Source organism: Artemia sp. Qi Xiang Cuo, chromosome 6 (genome assembly GCF_049724085.1).
Source record: "Artemia sp. Qi Xiang Cuo chromosome 6, ASM4972408v1, whole genome shotgun sequence".
Classification (NCBI taxonomy): domain Eukaryota; kingdom Metazoa; phylum Arthropoda; class Branchiopoda; order Anostraca; family Artemiidae; genus Artemia; species Artemia sp. Qi Xiang Cuo.
Window position 1 is genome coordinate 68,477,527 of NC_142799.1, and position 23,949 is coordinate 68,501,475.

A 23,949-nucleotide genomic window follows, 5' to 3' on the forward strand; every position below is an offset into this window, starting at 1 on the left:
TAAGCTACCCATGGGTACAAGTCTTTCACCATTTTTGGCAGCTTTTATATGGAATTCGTTGACACCTCTGCTCTGAAAAATTTTCCTATGTAACACTGGTTCTGGGGTCGGTTTGTGGATGATGTTATTTCTGTGTGGGAGCATGGAGGGGAGTCACTTAACTCCTTCTTAACTCATCTAAACACTGCACTCTAACCTTCAGTTCCCTTTAGAACTAGAACATCACCTCAAACTTCCTTTTCTAGATGTCTTAGTTTTTAATAAGTCTCCTGGCCTTGAATTTTCTATTTATAGAAAGCCTACGCATAACGATAGGTATTTGCATTTTTCCTCCAACCACTCTCCCTGCATAAAAAAAGGAGCTGTTATTTTTTTGGTTGACCGAGTAATAAGAATATGCTCGGAGCCTCACATAGTCTCAGAATTGAACTATATTAAGGACATTTTATTTTGTAATGGCTACCCCATAAAAGTACTTGAGACCATTATAGAAAAAAGGCAGAAAAGAATGCATCAAATCCACAAACCCTAACAGATATCGTCCCATTGGTGGATGATAAGAAACTTTTCACTGTTATACCCTACATTCCAAAATTGAGTGACAAGCTGAAAAGAATCCTTAAAAAACATAAACTTAATGTCACCTTTAAAAATTCAAATACTATACAGAGCTTTTTCAACAACGGCAAAGATAAAACCAGTCCCATTCTCGGTAGTGGTGTTTGTAGAATTCCTTGTTCTTGTGGCTGTTTTTATGTTGGTAGAACCCAACAGCAATTGGGGGAGAGGTTATCTGAACATAGATCCTCAATCGACAAGGCCACGAGGCTACGCCAAAGGCCTGAGGTTTTTGATTCCGCCTTGGCTCAACATGTGTATGAGAGTCCACACCATTTCATTTTGTTTGAATAAACCTCCATTATTGCCCCCGTTAAAGGTCTCACGCAAATTTTCAGGAAGGCAGTTGAAATAAAAAAGCACATTCACCAAAAGGTAGCTCTCAATAGAGACACTGGAAGAACTTTTCTAAGTCCCATTTATGATGAAATTATTAATTCTGATCGTTTGTACATACATCCACAAAATTGTATTGTGCAATCAATTAAAATCTCCGATAATAATCTAACCGGAAAGCGTTTGGCCTTTAAGAGTGCTTTACATAAAATGAAATTGTGAAATGTCATTTAGACTTGTGTTTTTTATTCAGTTACCCTTTCACCGTTACTGAGAAAGGGTCGTCTAATTTTAGTTTTATGTTTTTATTTTAAGGTTTGGTTTTTTATATTTTTATTAGCTTTATTCTGTACTGAGAACAGTCAAGAGGAGGTCTTGACCGAAATATTTGCATAATTTTTTCACTGGCTGTTAATTGTCCTCGTTTTCTTCACGATTTTATGTTTTATCATGATTAGCCAGTGTGGTCTCAGAAATTATTTATTTCCTGTCTTGTTTTCATAAGAGAAGAAGCACATTAAAAAAAGCTATTATTTAACTCACTATTCATCTATATACCATATTGACAAAAAAAATAATTATTTACAAATAAAAATGAGAAAACCATGGTATTAAATTTTCAATTGTTTGAAATAAAAAGGAGTCCTGTTTATAAAGTTAAACTTAAAGTGAATCCTTTGCCAAGAGAAGCGTTACTGTTACGAATTTTCTAAAAACCACTTTAAAATCTCAGCATAAACGATTTATGTAAATGAATGTTCTTTTTTTACTTTTAAGGATTCTTTTTTTACGTCATTAAACAGAAAGGTTAATATTTTAGTTATTTAACATAGCGATAAAAAAAAATTGGCCACAATGATTTTTGTTGGTGTTCTGGATTATATAAATGTTAAAAACAAGGAACAGAGACGGGTCTTTTTTTCTTATTTTTTTAAAATTAATTCGTTTACTTGAAAAGAATTTTTTTTTCACTCTCAAGAAATCTTATTTTTCACATGATTAAATAGAAGGACGGCTATCCAAGTAAAATCTTTTGCCCTATTTATCCATACTCCTTAGGCTAGGCTCTATTCATCTGTTGTGTATTTGTTTAAAGGCTTCAGTGGCTTACTTTGATGAAACAACTCCGTCAGCTTATCAAGAAATTCAATAAATTTATTTACAGAAGAGGTAGCTTAGCTCTGTATCTTTTTTTGTATTTGTTTGTCTAGCGACGTGAAGGATGGCGTCCTTTCCGCATTTTCATTCCTAGAAGAGAAATCATGTCTGTACTGCCCCGGTTGGGTGTCGGTTTAAAATTTATTTTAATTTCCCTAACCAGCCCGATGACTATTGGACGTTACAGGTTGAATGTACTGTTGGTATCCCCAGAAACAGTTGTTATACTGTTTCTATGTGAACTTGAAAGTTAAGAAATAATTTAGTACTTTCTCAGCAAAATTAGAAACAAAACATTTGTTCTTGTTGAGGGTTGTTGATTTGGCTTTATTTATCGCTAGTCCTTCGGTTAGTTCAATCAATAGTCTTTATTCATCTTTTGAGTGAATCGGTGGCTTACTGTGATGAAATAACCTTTAAGGGCTGATCAACTAGTTCAATGACTCTCTTTACCTTTATATATTTTATTTATAGGGACGCGAGGGATGGTTAGGTCCGGAAGATGCCCCTCTTACAGGATTCAAGTGGCGTGGAGGGTGTGAACGTGAAACGACTGGAATTATGGTCTGGTCGGAAGTCTTCATGATTGATACCCCAGGAGGAGAGGTTAATTTGTTTTTGTTTTTTTTATTTAAGTTTTTTTAAGTTTTAAACCTGTCTTTTTTGTGTACCCCAGCCACATTTTAATCACAGAAGAAAACGAGGTAATATATTATTTCTTTTCGAATTAAATGCCAAATTTAACCTTATTATCATTTTATAATGGTGTTGACGGATTTATTCAACAAGGAAAGTATGCATTTTTTTCGCTATATTGTTCACAAACATGGGCAATTTAAACTTAATGGTGATTTTGACGCCTTCCATAATTTTGTTTCTAACTTTAATGAATAAAGCTAGCTTCTGACCGAATTTGACTTTTGCTTCGGCAGCCGGATTCCAAGTCTCTAGCTGAAATAGATATTTATATCGTCAATGTAAAACGTATCATCCAGTTTGGTTGAAGTGAAAAAAAAGGTCTATTAAATTTACAGATTATGAAGATTCTGGTAAAACCTTCCTGTTCTCTTCAAAGCTTTTTAAATAGGTAGTATCATTTTAGAACGCTCAGCATTTTTGGACGAATAAAAACAAGCTACTAGGAAACTATTATTGGTAGGAGACGACTTCTAGATGGACGTCGTGTCTGTTATTTTCCGAAATTTGGAACTTTTGTGACTGATGTAAAGGAATCAAGTTTAAACTTTGAGAGCGTATTAGAGAAGGAAGGGAAAAGGGGCAAAGTTAAAAACATAGTTTTTATTTTCGTATTGGTAAGTTTTTTAAATGTCTTCTGGTTTCCCAGAAGACATTGTTTCTTGGCTTTTAACATGTGTTCATGGGAGGAAACAACGGGAGGAATGGGAGGAAAAAAACAAAAGGAGAAAACATGGGAGGAATCTGTGCGGAAACAAAAATTTGCTCAAAGACCTCCCCTTGAAAACGTTGACACTATAGGAAATTTCTTTTACACTGCAAATTCTACTGATATTCGACAAAATGTGTGTACTTTGATCGGCTATGGTTTGAAAGCAAAATCGTCCTTCTAGAAAACATGCGGTAGATTTTGACTTATTTTGACGAATATATTCAATAAAATATCTCCTCATGTTCGTACCAGTCATTTCACGCGAACGTGAAACGACTGGAATTATATATATATATATATATATAATTCAAGACCTGTATTCTTGTGTTCCCCAACCACCTTCTTATTTTCTTGCAAACAGATAGGCTGCACCAGGTTTAGGGTGCTGGACATGGGGATTTTCATTTTATGAACACCGGTTTTGAGGTTCGTGGACGAGCGGTGTTTCCCATCTTAGTTAGCATTTTGTCGGGCATCTCTAACGGTCCCAAACTAATGTAATCTACGAAATCTAAGTTGTTGAAGTTAAACTTGGGCTGATGTGCACTTTGTCAAATTCATGCATGGCCCTAGGAATTATCCAGTAAATCATGAAATTAAAAAAATATGAAGGAGAAAATACATCCTTGTCTTACACCATGTTTTCTAATGAATCCGTCATTAGCCTGGATTTGTACACGCAGACTTTCATCAGTCTTTTCATCTGCTAGGTATCCCATCTTCATCCATAGCAAACCATATTATCTCTATATATGTATAATTTTTCGATGAATTTTATAAAATGCAGTCTTCAATGATGATTAATGAATGATTTATTGATTCTGTCCATTTAATTTTGTATTCTTTTGCTAGTTTTAACTATATCGTGGTTTTTAAACTTCTGTTGATGGTTATGTCCTGTTTTGTTTGTAGGCCCTGAAACTCGAATTCGATTCTTCGTGGCTTGTGATAACGAAGTTTTAAAGTAAACATTTTTTCTTACCCTGAAACTCGAATTCGATTCTTCGTGGCTTGTGATAACGAAGTTTTAAAGTAAACATTTTTTCTTACCCTGAAACTCGAATTCGATTCTTCGTGGCTTGTGATAACGAAGTTTTAAAGTAAACAATTCTTCTTACCCTGAAACTCGAATTCGATTCTTCGTGGCTTGTGATAACGAAGTTTTAAAGTAAACATTTTTTCTTACCCTGAAACTCGAATTCGATTCTTCGTGGCTTGTGATAACGAAGTTTTAAAGTAAACATTCTTCTTACCCTGAAACTCAAATTCGATTCTTCGTGGCTTGTGATAACGAAGTTTTAAAGTAAACATATTTTCTTAGCCTATTCTGCATCTGGCTGAAATTCCGATTTTACAAGACCATCATTTTCCTTTGTCCACGCGTTTAGCAAGATGTACTAGACTCTTTTGGGATTACTAAAGTTAAAAGCAATAACATCTAAAGTGATTGAGCGTACAGCTCTTTAATTTGTACCTCTCTTTGGTATTATGAGAAGTTAATAATATATAAGTTAGCTTTTCTTTTGTTTCATTAGAGATTAAATGCTTACTTATCATGTACTCATTCGATCGATCAAGGACTGCGAAATCAGTAATTATTTATATTTTAAACTTTAAAAGTTGGCTTTTCCATTAAAAATATTGTTTCACAAAATACATAACAGTATCACAAAACAGTATCACATAACAGTATCACAAAATCACAAAACAGCATAACAGTAAGAATAAAACCCGCACAACCAACATGTCTCGCTTAGCTGGAAAAAGATACCAGAAAATTAATTGAGCCAGTAAAATAAGTGGCTCTGGAGAGCAACTACCCTACACCTTTACCACTAGTCTTAAACATGATGTTATATAACCTAGACTATGGCTGTTCTACATCAGAATTATTATAACCTATTTAATGCTAATCACGAGAAGCTAATAATATATGGGTTAGCTTCTCTTCTTGTCATAAGAGAATAAATGCTTACTTATCATGTACTCAATCGTTTTTTTTTTTTGGCAGCTATGAATACTTTGTTTTTGGGAGGGGGAGTTTAAATAATAAATAATTAGTAATGGCCTCTTGGGGCATGAATAAAATAGTACTTTGTTGAGATTGTTTTGTTGCAAAGTTTCTGGTGAAAACTAGGCAGCGTGCTGTGGAAGCGTAGTTTTTTCTTTTTTTACTGTATTTTTGCTTCCCTCTTTGACAAGTTTTTTACTTTTTAGGGTGGGTATTAAACTGTAGTTATTTGTTTTTTGTTGTTCTCTCTCTATTTTTTTTTCTCTCTCTCTCTAAATAAATAAATCCCTCTTTCTCTTTCTCTATCTATTTGCCTCCGACTACACGCTGCACTCCCAGCTGAAGACTAAGAATCAGGATGTAGGTACCTGCGCTACTCAGACCATTGGCAAGAATGCTAAAAATTTAAATTTTTTCTACCTCGATGGTAAGAGAAAGTATGGATACCCAAGTAATGATAACATACGACTCTCAACTTCAAAAGAAACATATTATTGTTGTTGAATACCCAAGGAGTGTTCACATATTAACTCCTACAGTGAACATTTTTGATTGGGGAAAGAATACAATCATAAATAGTTTTCAAGTTTTTCTTTTTGATAAATTCATTATTTTTCTATGCGGTTATATTTCTGCTGCATACGGAAGGGACGTTTGGCACATTAATTACACATTAAGTGAATTACTGTTTTTATTATGACAGTTTTCAGTGAATTATAAACAAAAGTAAACAACCAAAAATTCGGTGCTTTGCCCTTAATTGAAATTTCCGTAATTCAATTTTTCACTGGAATTACGTAAAAGAAAACAATAATAACATCTACAAAATTGGCTTAATATGAACTTCTAGAAATTAAGATGATTAAAGTTTTTTTTTTCCTTGGAAATAATTCCTCATTTAAAAATAGTTAACTTATGATATTGCTCGCTTTTAGTTAATTATACTTTTAGGCTTGTTTTTTTTCTTATAAATGGATTTTTGTTGTTTTTTCTTTGTGGCTGTATCACTAATGGAAACACAAGGTGCATTTGACACATTTACTCTGTTTTACGTCTGTCGGTTTTTAGTGGATTATAAAATAACAGCAAAAACCAGAACTTTGCTACTTTAATCTATGTGAAACTTTCCACAAACTACAGAAGATAACAATAATTATATCTGTATTACTTTGATAATTATATCACCACTACTACTACTAAAACTCACTGCAGTGCCAAGCCGCCTGAGGCCAACACGGCTATGCATGCTCTTTCTCCACCTGGATCGATTCAAAGCTTTGCTCTTTACCCCCCCCCCCCCCATGAAATTCCAATTCCTTTTAAGTTCTTCCTGATGACCTCTCCCTGTCCCATTTGGGGACGAACTGATTTTCGGTTAGAATAGATAGCCGGAAAAGACGATCTTTGGCAATCTGTCATCCTTCATCCATTAAACATGTCCTAGCCATCTCAGCCTTTCTCCCATTATAGTCCTAGACAGTGTGATAGAACCACATTTTTCGTAGAGCTATGTGTTTGGCATATAGGCAGTCAAACTGGTACTTAAAACTATCCGAAAGACCAGAAAATTATATGATAGAAGTTTTCTCCTTGGAAAAATAATTGCTGATTACAAAATTCTTAACTTGCAAAATTCTAAGTTAGGAATTATTTTCAGTTCTAAGTTCCTTTTTTGATTATCTATTATAATTGTTTTCCAAGAAAGCTATTTCTATTCAATTAATTTTATTCAAATAAAAATAACACATAACAATAACAATAAAGATCCTAGAAGAGAACTTATTAAGGACCAATAAAAAAAAAAAAAAAAATAAAAAATAAAGTGACACTGAAAAAAACAAAGAAGAATCAAACATAGGTAATTATAGCAAATTGGTTAAGAGTTTTGTTAACCAATTAACCAATATATTGTCAAGTTTTGTTGTATCATTGTACAGCGTGCGGAAACTTGTGGCTAGTTCAATACGGGAGGGTATTTTGTTCCATTGAATAATAAATTTGTAAATGGGAGATTGCTGGGCAGCACTGGAAACACATTTAGGGATTATAATGGCTCTATTCGATGAAAGGAGACAATGGGCTTTCGAAATATTAACATTATAATAGGTTAGTAGTTGAGGAGGAATATTATTGTGGAAAGCAGAGTAAGCAAGCGATAAGTTTAGTTTTGTATGATTTGATCCAGTGGAGCTATATCAAAATCTGAGTACAAATCACGGGTTGAATATAGACGGGAAGCCGAAAAACTGCTTTAATGGCACGGTTTATGGCAAATTTTAGTTTTTTAGTGAAGGAGCAATTTTTATTTCCCCAAACTGATCCGCAATAAGAAAAGTAATGAAAAATAAAGGAATAATAGAGGGTAACTAGGATGTCAGGAGGAAGAAAATAATTCACACAGTTAATCATAGCTACTTGTCTCAAAATTAGTGTTGTGATGTAAGAAATATGATTAGAGAATGACAAGCATGAGTCAATAAATGCACCAAGAAACTTGGCAACCTCCACTTGCGGGACGATATCGGAGGAGTACTTGAGACCAAGAGCAGGTTGGATTGCGTGTTTGTTGTAGGGGGTTCTCAATAATACTACTTGACTTTATTTGCTATTAATAGTCATGTTATTCGTAAAGCACCACGCGTGGACTCTGTTCAGAAGCACTTGGGCAGAGGTTATTGCCGATGGTAAATTTGTGCCAGTGATGAAGAAGTTGCTGTCATCAGTAAATAGTACATGATACACTAAAGGGCCCAAGTCCATAACAAGATCATTGATATATAGGAGAAATAAAATCGGGCCTAGAACGGAGCCTTGCGGGACACCCCTCCTAACAGCTACGGGCTGAGAAGATACTCCATCTATGTTCACACTCTGTACCCTTCCAGATAGATAAGAGCCGAACCAAGAGAGGGGAACACCAAGAGTACCGTAGCTTTTTAATTTACCTACTAAAATACTATGATCGACCGTGTCAAAGGCCTTAGAGAAATCCAAAAATAAGCCCAATACTTTTTTTTTATCTCGAGTTGTGAGTGTATGAACTGTGTGGCGTCGATTAGAGCATGAGAAGTTTTCGGCCGAAAGCCATACTGATGAGAAGAAATCAAGGAAATGGAGTGCTGACTGCCGAACAGAAAGGGAGGCAGACGTCTGAAGATAATTCTCTCAAACACTTTGGATATCAGAGGCAACGCTGTAGCGTTGCCTATAGTAAAGGCCCTACGGCTCCAATGTTTTATTATTTTATTAATTTTTTTCCCCCAGAGGCACTTCATATGGAAGGGGTCGTCGTAGAAGCTTCAAAGGGGGCTCATTCGATTGGAAATCGAGATTTCTAGTGCCCTTTTTAATAGTTGAAAATGGTTGGAGGGCAACTAGCCCCCCCCCATGCCCATCATTCCCCCAAACACATCCAATCAAAATTTTGAGATAGCCCTTTTGTTCAGCGTAGTTGATTTCCAGACAGAAAATAAATTTTTGAGGAGGATACTCCTCCACAACCCTCAGGGAAAGGGTTTTAAGTTATGCCCTGGGGGCATATAAGGTTTTCATAGAAGGCGTTGTCGTAGAAACTTCAAAGCAGGCTCATTCAATTGGAAATTAAAGAGCTAGTGCCCTTTTTAATAGTCGAAAGTGATTGAAGTGTAACTAGCCCCCCTCCCTCCCCCCACGCCCATCATTCCCCGAAACACATTCAATCAAAATTTTCCGATAGCCATTTTGTTCAGCGTAGTTGCTTTTCAGATAGAAAATATAGTTTTGAGGAGGACACTCTCCCAAAACCCATCAGGGCAATGGTTTTCAGTTATGCCCTGGGGGCAAATAAGGTTTTTATAGAAGGCGCTGTCATAGAAACTTCAAAACATGCTCATTCGATTGGAAATTAAAGGGCAAGGGCCCTTTTTAATAGTCGAAAATGATTGGAGGGCAACTAGCCCCCCCCCACGCCCATCATTTCCCCAAACACATCCAATCAAAATTTTCTGATAGCCATTATGTTCAGCGTAGTTGATTTCCAAATAGAAAATATATTTTTGAGGAGGATACTCCCCGACAACCCTCAGGGCAAGGGTTTTAAGTTATGCCCTGGGGGCATATAAGGTTTTTATAGAAGGCGTTGTCGTAGAAACTTCAAAACAGGCTCATTCGATTGGAAATTAAAGAGCTAGTGCCCTTTTTAATAGTCGAAAGTGATTGGAGGACAACTAGCCCCCCTCCCCCCCACGCCCATCATTCCCCCAAACACATCCAATCAAAATTTTTAGATATCCATTTTGTTCAGCGTAGTTGATTTCAAAATAGAAAATATTTTTTTGAGAAGGACACTCCCCCACAACCCTCAGGGCAAGGGTTTTAAGTTATGCTCTGGGGTCATATATTGTTTCTATATAAGGTGTTTTCTTATAAACTTCAAATTTGTCTTTTTATTTTGGAAATTCAAAGGGCCAGTTCCCTTTTATATTTTCGAAAGGTATTTGTGGGCGCCTAGCCCCCCCTCACACCCATAATTCCCCCTAAACCATCCAATAAGACTTTTTTGACAGAGAATTCGTTCAGCGTAGTTAATTTCCAGATAGAAAATATATTTTTGAGGAGGACAATCCCCCACAACCCTCAGGGAAAGGGTTTTAAGTTATGCCTTGGGAGCATATAATGTTTTATAGAAGGCGTTGTCATAGAAACTTCAAAAAAGGCTCATTCGATTGGAAATTCAAAGGGATAGGGCCATTTTTAATAGTCAAAAGTGATTGGAGGGCAACTAGGCCCCCCCCCCCTACGCCCATCACTCCCCCAAACACATCGAATTAAAATTTTGAGATAACCATTTTTGTTAAGCATAGTTGATTTCCATATTGAAAATATATTTTGAGGAGGACACTCCCCCACAACCCTCAGGGCAAGGGTATTAAGTTATGCCCTGGGGGCATATAAGGTTTTTATAGAAGGTGTTGTCATAGAAACTTTAAAACAGGCTAATTCAATTATAAATTCAAAGGGCTAGTGCCCTTTTTAATATTCTAAAGTGATTGGAGGGCAACTATCCCCCCCCCCTCCCACGCCCATTATTTCCCCAAACACATCCAATCAAAATTTTGAGATAGCCATTTGTTCAGAGTAGTTGATTTCCAGATAGAAAATATATTTTTGAGGAGGACATTCCCGCGCAACCCTCAGGGCAAGGGTTTTAAGTTATGCCCTGGGGGCATATAAGGTTTTTAAAGAATGCGTTGTCGTAGAAACTTCAAAAAAAGCTCATTCAATTGGAAATTCAAAGGGCTAGTGCCCTTTTTAATAGTCGAAAGTGATTGGAGAGCAACTAGCCCCCCTCCCACGCCCAGCATTCCCCCAAACATCCAATCAAAATTTTGAGATAGCCATTTTGTTCACCATAGTTGATTTCCAGATAGAAAATATATTTTTGAGGTGGACACTCCCCCACAACCGTCAGGGCAAGGGTTTTAAGTTATGCCCTGGGGACATATAAGGTTTTTATAGAAGGCATTGTCGTAGAAACTTCAAAACAGGTTCATTCGATTGGAAATTAAAGGGCTAGTGCCCTTTTTGATAGTCGAAAGTGATTGGAGTGTAACTAGACCCCCTCCCCCCCACGCCCATCATTTCCCAAAACACATCCAATCAAAATTTTGAGATAGCTATTTTGTTCAGCATGGGTGATTTCCCAATAAATTGTATGTTTGTGACATGGACACTCCCCAATAACCCTCAGGGCAAGAGTTGTAAGTTATACCCTGGAAGCATATAATGTTTTTATTGAAGACGTTGTCATCATCAATACCTAACAGGCTCCAGTGATTGGAAATTCAAAATGTTATTGCGCTTTCTCATAGTCGACAATGTTTGGAGGGCAACTAGCCCACCCCCTCACGCCCATCTTTTCCCCAAACACATCCAATCAAAATTTTGAGATAGCCATTTTGTTCGGTGTAGTTGATTTCCTGATAGAAAATATGTTTTTGAGGAGGACACTCCCCCAGAACCTTCAGGGCAAGGGTTTTAAGTTATGCCCTGGGGGCACATACGGGTTTAAAAGAAGTTGTTGTCGTAGAAACCTCAAAACAGACTCATTCAATTGGAAATTAAAAGGGACAGTGACCTTTGCAATATTCGAAAGTGATTGGAGGGCAACTCGCCCCCCCACGCCCATCACTCCTCCAAACCCAACCAATCAAAATTTTGAGATAGCCATTTTGTTCAGCGTAGTTGATTTCCAGATAGAAAATATATTTTTGAGGAGGACACTCCCCCACAACCCTCAGGGCAAGAGTTTTAAGTTATGCCCTTGGGGCATATAAGGTTTTTATAGAAGGCGTTGTCGTAGAAACTTCAAAATAGGCACATTCAATTGGAAATTCAAAGGGCTACTGCCCTTTTTAATAGTCGAAAGTGATTGGAGGGCAACTAGCCCCACCCACGCCCATCATTCCCCTAAGCACATCCAATCCAAGTTTTGAGATAGCCATTTTGTTCAGAGTAGTTGATTTCCAGATAGAAAACATGTTTTTGAGGAGGACAATTCCCCAAAACCCTCAGGGCAAGGGTTTTAAGATATGCCCTGGGGGCTTATGAGGTTTTTTAGAGAAGGAGTTATTGTAGAAACTTAAAAAAAGGCTCATTTGATTGGAAATTCCGAGAGCTAGTGCCCTTTGTAATAGTCGAAAGTGATTTAAGGTCAACTAACCCCGCTCTCACGCCCACCTTTCCCCAAACACATCCAATCAAAATTTTAAGACTGCCATTTTATTAAACGTAGTTTTAAGTTCTGGAAATTATGTCTTTGAGGATTACAAATCCCCCAAAGCCATTAGGGCAAGGGTTGTAATTTAAGGATTTTCCGAATCCTTCATATTATTTCTTATGGAAGGGATGCTTGTATAAACTTTAGAGAGCTCATTTGATTGAAAATTGAAAGTTCTTGTTCACTTTTTAAGAGTCAAAAGAGATTGAAGGGGCAACTAGCCCCTCTCCCTCCTCCACGCCCTAAATGCATCAGATAAAATTTTTGAGATAGATATGTTTTTTAAATAGTTCAAAGTTCTGATAACAAAAAACTCCGGTGCCAACAAAGCTCACGATGGTCCGGGTGGTGACGTTGTAGGTTATAGCCCTTGGCTAAAATTATTAAGGTGGACTTATAATTTATGGGAAGTGGTTTTATTCGCGAAGAACACATAGGAAATCTATTATAATTATCCAATTATAAGGTTAAAATACATACTCTGTGATAGATGCAAAATTGCTTTGGCACACAAATTCTTATTAAGGTCAATTCCAAACAATCGTGATCCCTTTGTTTCAGCAAGTGAAATGGTCTAAACCCCCTTTATTGGAGCTATTTTTTCAATCCATTCATTGTTGTCAATCGCTGTCCACAAGTTATGCAAGCTGTCTATTGTTCATTTATAAGGTTTTTTTATCAAAGAGGTAATCGTATAGACTTTGAAAAAAGCCTCATTCGATTTAAATTGAAAGTTCTAGATCCGTTTTTTAAAGTCAAGATTAATCGGACAGTAAGCACCCCCCATGCCATAAAAACTTGAAAGCTTTTGCAATCAAAAACGAACAAAAATTCATTAAAAAAAACTTTCTTAAAAATAATTTTTGAAAAGAAAATTATAGGCCATTTTATACTCCTGTTCAGCAGATACGAATACCTTTAAAAATTCAAATTCTAAACGACCAGAAATTGCTACTAAGGGATAAATGAAACCTAGAACCAACAGAAATTAAATGAACAATAATAGCCAAAAACATACAACAGTTAATAACATAAATAAACAAATAAATCTTAAAACGAGTAATGCTTAGATTGAATATGAAAATCAAGCTTAAAACGAACAGAAATTAAATAAACAATCAATGCGAACAATATATACAATATATATTAATATAAATGAATAAATAAATCTTAAAACGAGTGAAACTTAAATTGAATTTGCAATTAAAGTTTGAATCGAATAAAAATAACTACAAACAAGAATTTGGGTATAGTCTCACTGCGGAAGCCTAAAACCTATTGCGTCATTGGCGCTTTACTGAAAGCGAATTATATTACAAATGTTTTCTTTTGTACTTAATATTGAAAATAAATAATAAAATTACAGTAAAATTTTGAAATGATGAGCTTTTAGCAATTAATATCATTATGCATCAAATATTCAGGTTAATTTATTAGTTCTTTTCAAGATTAGTCAAGACAAATATAGTTTCACTACAAACAAAATTTGGATACTGCCCCCTTCTTTAACTGTAAAATCCTTCTGCCTCATTGGTGCTTCATTGAAAACGAATTAATCGTATATTACAAATTTATTATTTTACAATTCGTACAGCATTGAAAATGAAAATAAAAATTACAGTGAAAAAAAATATTGAACTGATGGATCTTTCAACAATTAATATAATTATATATCTAATATTCAATTTGATTTTGTTTATAATTTCCAAGACTGTTCAAGACTCATATAGTTTTGCCATTTTTTTTTAACTCTGCCATTTTTTGTAACTAATGGTGCTAGTTTGTTATGAAAACATTCTATGGCTTCTAGGCATTTCTATTTGAGCGGAAAACTGCACCTCAAACTTTGTGGAACATGCATTTTGTTGCATGAAACACCAAAATATAATAAAATTTCAAGTTTCGGAGTGTTCCACCACTCGCAAGCAAGTGCCATTAGTATTTTTGAATCCGCATGGTCAATTTAGGGAGTGGAGGGTAGGCTAATTCTCTAAGCAGCCCCATTCCGTCGTGGTATGGTTCACATTTTCAACACCTCGCGTCCGGACTATCATATAATCTACCAAGCATACAACTACCACAATTCAGTATCAATAAATAAATAAAACCCAAAACGAACAAAAATTAAAATAAATATTAGAGTCAAACTCAAAATGAGCATAAATTAATGTGAGTAGGGTTCAAAACCCCTATGCTTTCTAAAAGCCAGAATTTACTTTACTGAAAAAAATTAACATGAGTTTACTGAAAAAAAAATATGCATTGTAAATTTAATTTGCATTTGCTGATATTTTTTCCCTAAGGCCTTAGGCAAATTCGGATTTCTTAATGTTACAGGAGTGGAGTCTTTACTAAGAATTGTCTGCAATAAATCGCAAATGACGAAGCAGGTTTTAGTTTTCTGCAGTAATGCTATACCCAAAGTTTTGTTTGTAGTTATTTCTATTCGATTCAAACTTGATTTGCATATTTAATTTAAGTGTCACTCCTTTTAAGATTTATTTATTGACATTTATAAATTTTATGTGTTTGTTCGCATTGATTATTTATTTAATTTCTGTTCATTTTAAGTATCATTTATACATTAATAGCAAAATATTTTTTTCGTTTTAAGCTTGATATTCATATTTAATCTAAGCATTACTCGCTTTAAAATCTATTTATTCATTTATGTTATTATTTGTTGCATGTTTTTAGCTATGATTGTTTATTTATTTTCTGTTTATTTTGGGTAACATTTATTCTTTAATATTAATTTTTGGTTGTTTTGAGTTTGAATTTTAAAAGATATTTGTATATCCTGAGCTTAAGTTTAAAATGACCTTTTACTTTTCTTTGAAAAACTTATTTTTAGGAAAGTTTTTTTTTAATTAATAACAGAAAGGATTGAGATTGGACGATAATAACCTATTTCAGTTGGATCGCCCTTTTAAGAACTAGAATAACAATGGCTGACTTTAGTAAATCAGGGAAAACTCCGCGGGTTAAAGACAGATTGGCAATATGCTTGATGGGCTCGCAAAGAAAGGGAGATATGGTCTTCAGGAGCTTATTACTTAATCCAAAACAGTCAGGTATAAAACTAATAGGGAGGATGATTTTAAGTACCTCATTGTTATCAGTTGGGCAGAAAAACGTGGATTTAGAAATGAAGCAAGGGAATAAAGCCTGTAAGGAGAAGCGAGATTCAGTATGAGGAACATTAGAAAAATAATTATTAAGTGTGTCAGGTGCATGCAAAGGCTCAATTAATCTGCCATTTTTGTCTTTAAGGTGAATATGTATAGACTTTGATTTTCTATTTTTTGAGAGTATATCATTAATGGTGGACCAAATCTTTTTCAGGTTCCCTTTGCAATTGAGAATTTTTGTATAATAATAATTTTTCTTTGCTTCACGGATGAGTTTAGTATATAAGTTTTTGTAATTTTTATAATTTGATAGGTCAATATCACTGCTGGTCTTACAGGCTAACTTATATAATTTGTTTTTACGATACGAGGAGACAATGAGGCTATGTGACATCCAGGGACATATAGCGATAGTTTTCCGGTTAGGTTTACGAATAGGAAAAGTTGAATGGATAATCTCACTTAGTCGCTGCGCAAAACCATTTGTGGCAGAATTTACCTCTAGACAATTTAAAACATCGCACCGGTCAGTGGTACCTAGGCAATCGGTAAAATGGGTCATATTCGCAGAGCTATAATTTCTAGTAGGTATTGGGATATTTATTCTTGAGCGTTGAGTTATTGCTTGCGAAGGTAGTGACAACTAAATAGGAAATTGGTCTGACAGATCCGAAAATATTATATTAGAGGACATGTCATTTCCCAGGGAAGTAGATACAAAAATGTTGTCAATTAATGTTGAAGTTGATCTCACAGGATCAACCCTACTGAAAAAAACAATTGTCTAGAAGACCACTCGCGGTCACTGATTAAAAGAAAGTGTCAGATTCAATATTTGTACCAACATTGAGTAGGTTACAATTAAAGTCCCCAAGAACTATTGCCTTTTTATGGGGTAGATTAATAAAGTTAGAGAAATCATCAAACAGATTACAAAAACATGAGGTCGGAAATCGAGGAGGTTTATAAAACAAGAAAGTATACAGGGATTTTGGCCGATAACTATTTTACCAATTATTGAATAAATACTTCAGAGATTTATTTGTGCAGAGAAAATAGATTCGCACTCTAATAGCCTGGTAAAATTTATATTCGAACGGATGTAAAGTGAGATACCCCCAGAACACTTAGTCAATCTTCTGGGCATATGGATTATTTGGTAACCAGGGAGTAAAAAATTACTATTGTCATCATTATCGGAAAGCCATTTCTCTGTTAATCCTATTACGTCAAAAGGGCAAACATCATTCAATGAAATTATACTTTTAAATTCGAGCCATTTATCTTGGGTGCTTCTGATGTTGCAACAAAAATCATTAAGGGAATTATTATTGACTAGTTTTGGCTTCACATTGGTATATCAAGGTATTTACAATTAACTTGAGTTAAGGTACCATCGGGGCTGCTTATAGGGTTGGCATGCTTGTTACTTTCTTTGTCGGAATAATTAAAAGCAGTGTTATTAGAAAGGGATTAATTAATTAAAAATGAAAAGTCACATATTAATTAGTCGTCAGGCATTCTTTTTGGGTATCTTCTCGCTTGGGTTTTGCTTTGAACATCATCCTCGCTCGAAGAGACTTCGTGAGGTGTCGCCAATTTCTGTGTTACTGTGTTGATCGGCTTTTTCTTGCTTTTTTTATTTTCCTATGGCTTGGGGCTTCTACCATCGTTACAGGTGCTGGTGATTCTTTCAAATTTCTGGTGGACTTGGTAACAGTTGGGGTCATAGGAAATGTTGAGTTAGGATGGCATTCCATACCTTCTTTGAAGGATAAAAGTTGGACCGTAGCTGTTTGCCAGATTTCCTCTCGTAGGGGCGTAGTAATGGCCTTTTTTTAAGGATATTTTTCAGGTCAACTGGTTCACTGCCAGGATCGATAAGATGGGAAACTGTGAGGTATATGGCTAACCTTTGCCATTCTTGATTATAATGATGATTAACTTGGGGATGCGATAAAACTGGAAGTTGAGATGAAGAGGAAGGCTGCGATTTATCGTTACATAAAGGAAATTGAGTGGAACATTGGGTAAAGGAGCAACCTTTATCTATTGGGGGTGGGACCTGTTTCCTCTGGTCCTTTGAAACTTCAGTTTGACTATTTAAGGGTCGACTGGGAGTTGGTTGTCTAGGGATTGTAGCAGCTATTACGGAGTAGGGCAAGTTTAATCTCACAGAGGTTCGGAGGATCTCGGCTCTCTTGTGCTAGGCCAGACAAAGTTGCTTCTCAAGTGCCGTGTGACCCTTATTATTACAATTTTCACAAAAGGCTTCTTTCTCGATGCAATTTTCTGTCACGTGGCTAGGTTTCCCACATTTTCGACATGATTGGAGTGACGTTTTACAATTATTTTTGCTATGACCATGGGCTAAGCAAATTGTGCATTGTAGGAGCTTTGGTTTATAGGCGAAGGGCCATGCCATACAAAAAAAAACTTCTCTTTGCAACTTTTCTTTGCATACAATGAGCATTGAGCAACCGGGTATAAGATAGCCATCATTTTTCAAGCTGAGTCTTGTGGCAGTTGTTGGTTGGGCAGGATGAGCCGAAGAATCCATTAGTTCAGCTGTAAATTCTTCTGTTTGTATACCGGTGTCAACACCATAAACCATGTATTTGTACGACTTTTCTACTTCTTTTGAAGTGGCAAAGATTTTGAAACCCTCAACGATTAGTTCCCTGTACTTTGAAAGGACTGAATCCGCGGCCTTGTGAGAGGTAAAATAAAGATCTATCAAACCGTCTTTCAGGAAGACTACTTCACAAGTTGAGTTAGCTAGTAGAAATATAGGCTTTTTGATATCCATTAACCGATCTCTAGTAAAGGGTTGACCATTGGTTTTCTTGATGGTCACAATGTAGTTTGGCTGATCTAAAGAGTTAGTTAGAGATTCAATTGGTGGGGAATCTTGGAGTGATCTAATCTCTGGTTGGAGTTCTTCGGGGGGTGATCTTATTGCATAATTTTTTCTTTTTTTTGCCAGGGGTTTCACCAGTACTTTTAGCTTGAAGGATGTTTAGGGTTTGTATCCCCTTAAGATGTGTGGTTGATTTAGACATAGGATTTTTTTTTTTGGGGGGGGGGTCTAGTTAAGTTTCTTTTTGAAGGCAGGAAAGGTGAGACATCTATGTCTTTTTCAGGAGAGTTCTTTGTGTCAGACATGAGCTATTTGAAACTAAAAATCACATAATTTATTTTCTTTGTTACTTATTCTTTATTTTTAAGGAATTAAATAATATGAGGGTGGAAATTTTTCCGTGGTGGTATATAAGGGAGGAATGGGTAGATTTTATATTAAGTGATACAATTTTTATCAAGATTAAGAGGCTGGGAAAATTTTTGGGTAAAGTTATGATCCCTAGCGACCATTCTCTGTAATCTATTTTTAATCTACTTTGGATTTGAGGGTGTGCCTTTCTTTATAATCTTTACGTTGAAGTACTTTATATTATTCATGGCCCATAAAGATTTTTACTGTTAATAAATATCATGTCATATATCGTTTACTCTTTTTGTTTTTGTCGGTTTCCAGTGAATTATATGCAAAAACATGCAGTAAATGTGCCAGAAATTCTTTGGCACTTCACTCAATAAAACTTTCCTCAAACTAGAATTTTGCCAGTACTCCACTCAAGAGAACAATAAATATATGTGAAGAATTTGGCTTGCTATGGAAAAGTAAAAATTGAGGTCATGGCAAAGGCTTTGTCTAGGTCTTTTGTTCGAGTGGGGGGGGGGCTCACGGGGAGACACTACAAAATGCATCACAAATTTTCTTATATGCATTTTCGCTACTTTTTACAAGTCGAAAAAATTTTTTGTCTGTGGGGGGGGGGGAAATCTGGTACCCGACCCTGGATAATGCCTTGGGTGAATGGTACTTTTTTTCTTCCTGGAAAAGTAATTAAAAGTTTTTTAAAAGAAGTAATTCACAAAATTGCATATAAGCCATGGTTTTCATTGAGAAATAAAATTATTCCTAGACTCGCTTGTAAGAATTTTGGAACTACATACATGCAGACACATGCTCCATATGCAGGGTAATTGCATTTTGAATATTATGTTTAATATACATACTTTTTACGATCTCAAGTTCAGTATTTAAAACCAAATGGGAAATCCCAAAGAGTAGCATCCCTTATGCAAGCTATTAATTATACTTTTAAATTATTTTTTTTATAAATGGATTATTATTTTGGATTCTTGTAATTGAATACTATTGTGAAATTTATTATATAGAAAAGGGTTAAATCTACGCCCCTTAAGAGGAAGAGTGATGAGGTATAATTGACGTGGTAGGAAAGATTGTATTTCGAAAGAGGTTTAAATGGGCAATTCAATGGTTGTCTGCTACTCTTTGGTTACTTTGGTGTTTCCTTCAAATGAAAAATCTTGCTGCACGATTACTAGAAAGTATTTTAGGCGTCTTAACGTTCTTTTAGGTGATTATTTTTTAGGTGGCCATTTTACTGATGGATACCCAAGGAGCGTTTGACAGTGAGAGTACTGTTCGAGATTGTGCAACTATTTTTGCATTAAGCACAATGATAAGCTCCATCCAAGTGTTTAATCTTTTGCAGAACATACAGGAAGATGACCTCCAACATCTTCAAGTAAGTTTAATTTTTATAGTTTTTATTCTATCAATCTAGACATGAACGCATTGACTTCTGACAATGTGTGGAAACGGGGTACCTGACATTAATTCTTAACGCAATTAGTATTTTGCAATATTTATAAAATTGCAAAATAAAGTTAGGAAAGGTCGGGGATTTTTGGTAGATGTTTTAATGACGCAAATTTAGGAATTCCCTCTTCCAACAGAGATAGAAATTGGTACAGTTCCTCGAAATGAATAATTAGGACACTCGATCCCACTTACGACCTGACCACGTTTTGCCTAGATTCAGTAACCTTTTCTTCTAGATGTACTAACGATGAGAACTTAGGGGGTGCATCCCTCCCATTCCCCTACGAAGCTTGGATTGGGGTCTGGTCTTTCAAAACTATAACTACTTCATGAATTCTTACTTCCCGCCAAATTTCTTTTAGATCCTACACCTCCTTCTAGGATATACCCTGATGACAAGAATTTAGGAACCCCCTCTCTCTACATAGGTCAAAATGGGTACGGACCTTAATTAAGCACTACTATGACACCCATCTTTCTTCCGATTAATTTCGGATGAAATCCAAAAATTAATTCTGCTAGATATCCCGATAGTGGCAATTTAGGGGCCTCTCCCCTACAAAGATCGGAATAGTTCCTGGATCCTGATCTACAAGAAGTATAATTACCCCATTAGGTCTTATTTCCCATTAATTTCCGTTAAGATCTAAAATTCCTGTGGTGAATGTACTGATGACAAGTACCAGTGCCAGATGCGGGGAGATATCGTGGTGACAAGAATCATGAGATCCCCCCCCCACATAAGTTAGATTGTATACGGACCCCCTATTTGCACAACTAGGACATTTACTCTTACTTCCTTCCAACTTTTGTCGAGGTCAGATAACGACTTATGCTAGATTTTTGATGACAAAATTAAATAACCCTCCCCGTTTCCTTCTCTACGTAGATTGGATAGGATCATGATCCCTGAAAAACATAGTTAGTGCTTCCTGCTAAGTTTGGTTACAAGACGAAGTTTGGTTAATACCGCCGTTATTGAAAGATGAAATAAATTAAAAAATTCCCTTCATCCAAATCATGATTTTTATTTTCGTAAAATGTAATTTATCAGTTGTATAATGTATAATCCCAGCGTAATTTATATTTTTGTGCAAAATTAATTGATCTGTTTGTTTTAGTTGATTCGCTGGATGAACTTTTTTTTTGTGGTGGTGTGGATATTGTGTTGTTTTCTATGTTATGTTTCTGTGTTATTCTCTGTTTTACTTGTATTATGTTTCTTTATTTTCTTGTGTTTCTTTATTTACTTGAATTTTACTTGTATTTCTTTATTTTATTTTCCCCTTTTTTTTACTTTATTCATTTATTATTACTCCGTTCGTAATTACCTAAAAACGGGAAATAAATTCCCGGAAGGGCATAACTGGGACGTTAACTCTTACCTCCCACAAAATCTGGGTGATAGTTGACCCCCTTTTAGTGTAGATGTCCTAATGTCATGAATTTTTGAGCTCTCGCCCCTTCCCTTGATGGATGGATTGTATTCAGATACCTGAAATACCCATCCAGGGCAATATCTTTTACCTCCCACTAAGTTTAACTGAGATCCGGTACGCCTCTTTTCTAGATCTTCTGGTTATAAGAACTTATGAACTCTTAATCAAACTTTTAGTTAAATCACACTCCCTCGTATATTTTTTTTTCTTTGTTAAAAATTTCAAAGATTTAATTTCTTTTAGTTGTTCACTGAGTACGGTCGACTTGCTCTAGAAGACACTGGGGACAAGCCTTTCCAGAAACTATTATTTCTTGTAAGGGATTGGAGTTATCCGTACGAAGCCCCTTATGGGATCATTGGAGGACAGAAAATTATTGACCGAAGGCTTCAAGTGTCTGAAAAGCAGCATCCAGAGCTTCAGGCTCTTCGTAAGCACATAAAGGCCTGTTTTACAAGCATCAAGTGCTTTCTAATGCCTCATCCAGGGCTGAAGGTGGCAGTTGACCCTCACTTCACTGGAAAACTCACAGGTAGCCTAATTTAATGTCGTTTTAACTTGCTAATGTTTAAATTGACCGCTATGTTTTAGTATTTGCTTAAGGACTTTAAATATGTAACTAAAATATAAACTGAAATAGCAAATGAATAGTCACTGTGTTGCTCCATGTTACAGCTGTGGAGTTGCAGGGCTCTGTGAAAGAGAGGGAGTGCAGATGACTACCCAATTTCATTTCGGTGCACAGAAGAAGTGTGTAGGTGAAAACTGAACCCAAGCTAAGAAGTGGGAGGCACTCCGTAGTGCATTTAAACATTGGCTTCGCTGACAGCTTAGTAGAATATAACAAACATAGCCTCTTGATAATTGCTATTGTTTTATTTACCTATTTCCCTTAAAAAATCTTTACTAAAAATTTTACAGTTTCAAGTTTTACTGAAACCCATATGTTTTAAATGAAACAAATGGAACAAATGTATTGCTCCATGGTACAGTTGGGATTCCGGGATTGTGAAAAGGGGAGGGGGTAGGTGGCAACCTAGATGTCTTTTCGCTAAATGAATAACTATATATATAAGTGTCTAAATGAAAACTGAACTAAGTTAAGAAGGGGGAGGCAACTCACAGTAAAGTTTAACCTTGCCTTCATTGAAAGTTTACTAGAAATTAATAAATATCTTGGTAATTACCATTGGCTTCTTTACATATTTCACTTAAGAGTTTTAACCTAAAATTGTGCCGATTCAAGTTTTATTTATATCCCTATGTTACAAATGAAAAACACATTGGTGTTTTGCTCCATTGTACCGTTATGAATTCGGGATTTTGGAAAGGGGAGGGGGCCTCATTTGTTTTGATTTTTAGTGTTGCTCTTTACATTCTTGTAAAAAGTTTGTTTCATATAAAATTTATTTTTCATTTCTTACAGGACCACATTTTTTGCCCTTTGAAACCTGGTACCATAAAACTGTGGCTTATATGTTTACATTTAGTGTAGTTTAAGTTTTGTTGTCGCTGTTGTAGAAGCTTGTTTTTTTTCACCTCTCAATGCAAACAATCCATGTATTTTCTTTTTTTTTTGCCAACCTATAGACAATTACAATGGCTTAACAGTAATTCTGTTTGAAATTTACAAAAATAAAAACGGAAATACATAAACAAAGTCATAAATCATACACACCAAAACAATGTTTCTTCAACAACCCTAAAAAGTTGTCCATTCAATTTCCTGGATATAATGATACTGAAGGGACTTTCGCACAGAAGCTAGAGCATAGAAAATCAAAATGCAGTCCTAAAAAAAATAAAAAATAAATAAAATAAAAAAATAGAAAAAAACTATCCAATAGGAAATGAACTATTTCAATTTTCTAGAAAAAGTAAATCACCGGTTGAAACCTTGTTTTTATAAAAAAAAACGATAAAATAAAAAAAGTTATAAACCGTTCACAAAAAACTATATATTATTCAACAATCCTCGAAAAGTAGGCCAATCAATTTCTTGAATATAATCATATTGAAAGGATTGTCGCATAGAAGCAGCCTCTGTACGACATATATGCAATATGGTGAACCGAGAAAAAAGTTTTTCTTTGAAGTAAAGATTTAAATGAACTATATTATAAATAACCTTAAATTGATCCTTTTCAACTTTGTGGCTTAATTTTGAAGTATATAACTAACATATATGATTAATCAGATGCATCAACAAAAAGTTCCCTTGATGCTCATCCTTTGTCTTCTTTGTTGGCATATATGGTGAAGCTAGAGAAAACAAAATATCATTTTTCTTGTAAGGAATAGCTTACATGAACTGTATTCTCAAATATACATACCTCCAATTGATTTTTTTCATCCTTGTGGCTCAATTTTGAAGAATCTGACTAATACGTGTTATTAG

At 35.3% G+C, this 23,949-nt stretch overlaps 1 protein-coding gene across 3 annotated transcripts in view; it reads left to right on the forward strand.

Annotated features, from left to right (window-relative positions):
* Window positions 1–23,949, forward strand: part of LOC148951546 (atlastin-like) — a 121,688-nt gene that overhangs the window by 60,954 nt on the left and 36,785 nt on the right. For all 3 annotated transcript variants that reach the window (XM_089091068.1, XM_089091070.1, XM_089091069.1), the window contains exons 3-5: window positions 2,587–2,718; window positions 19,880–20,035; window positions 21,795–22,083. In XM_089091068.1, the coding sequence (XP_088947194.1) occupies window positions 2,587–2,718; window positions 19,880–20,035; window positions 21,795–22,083 (577 nt within the window). The remainder of the gene's footprint in view (window positions 1–2,586; window positions 2,719–19,879; window positions 20,036–21,794; window positions 22,084–23,949) is intronic.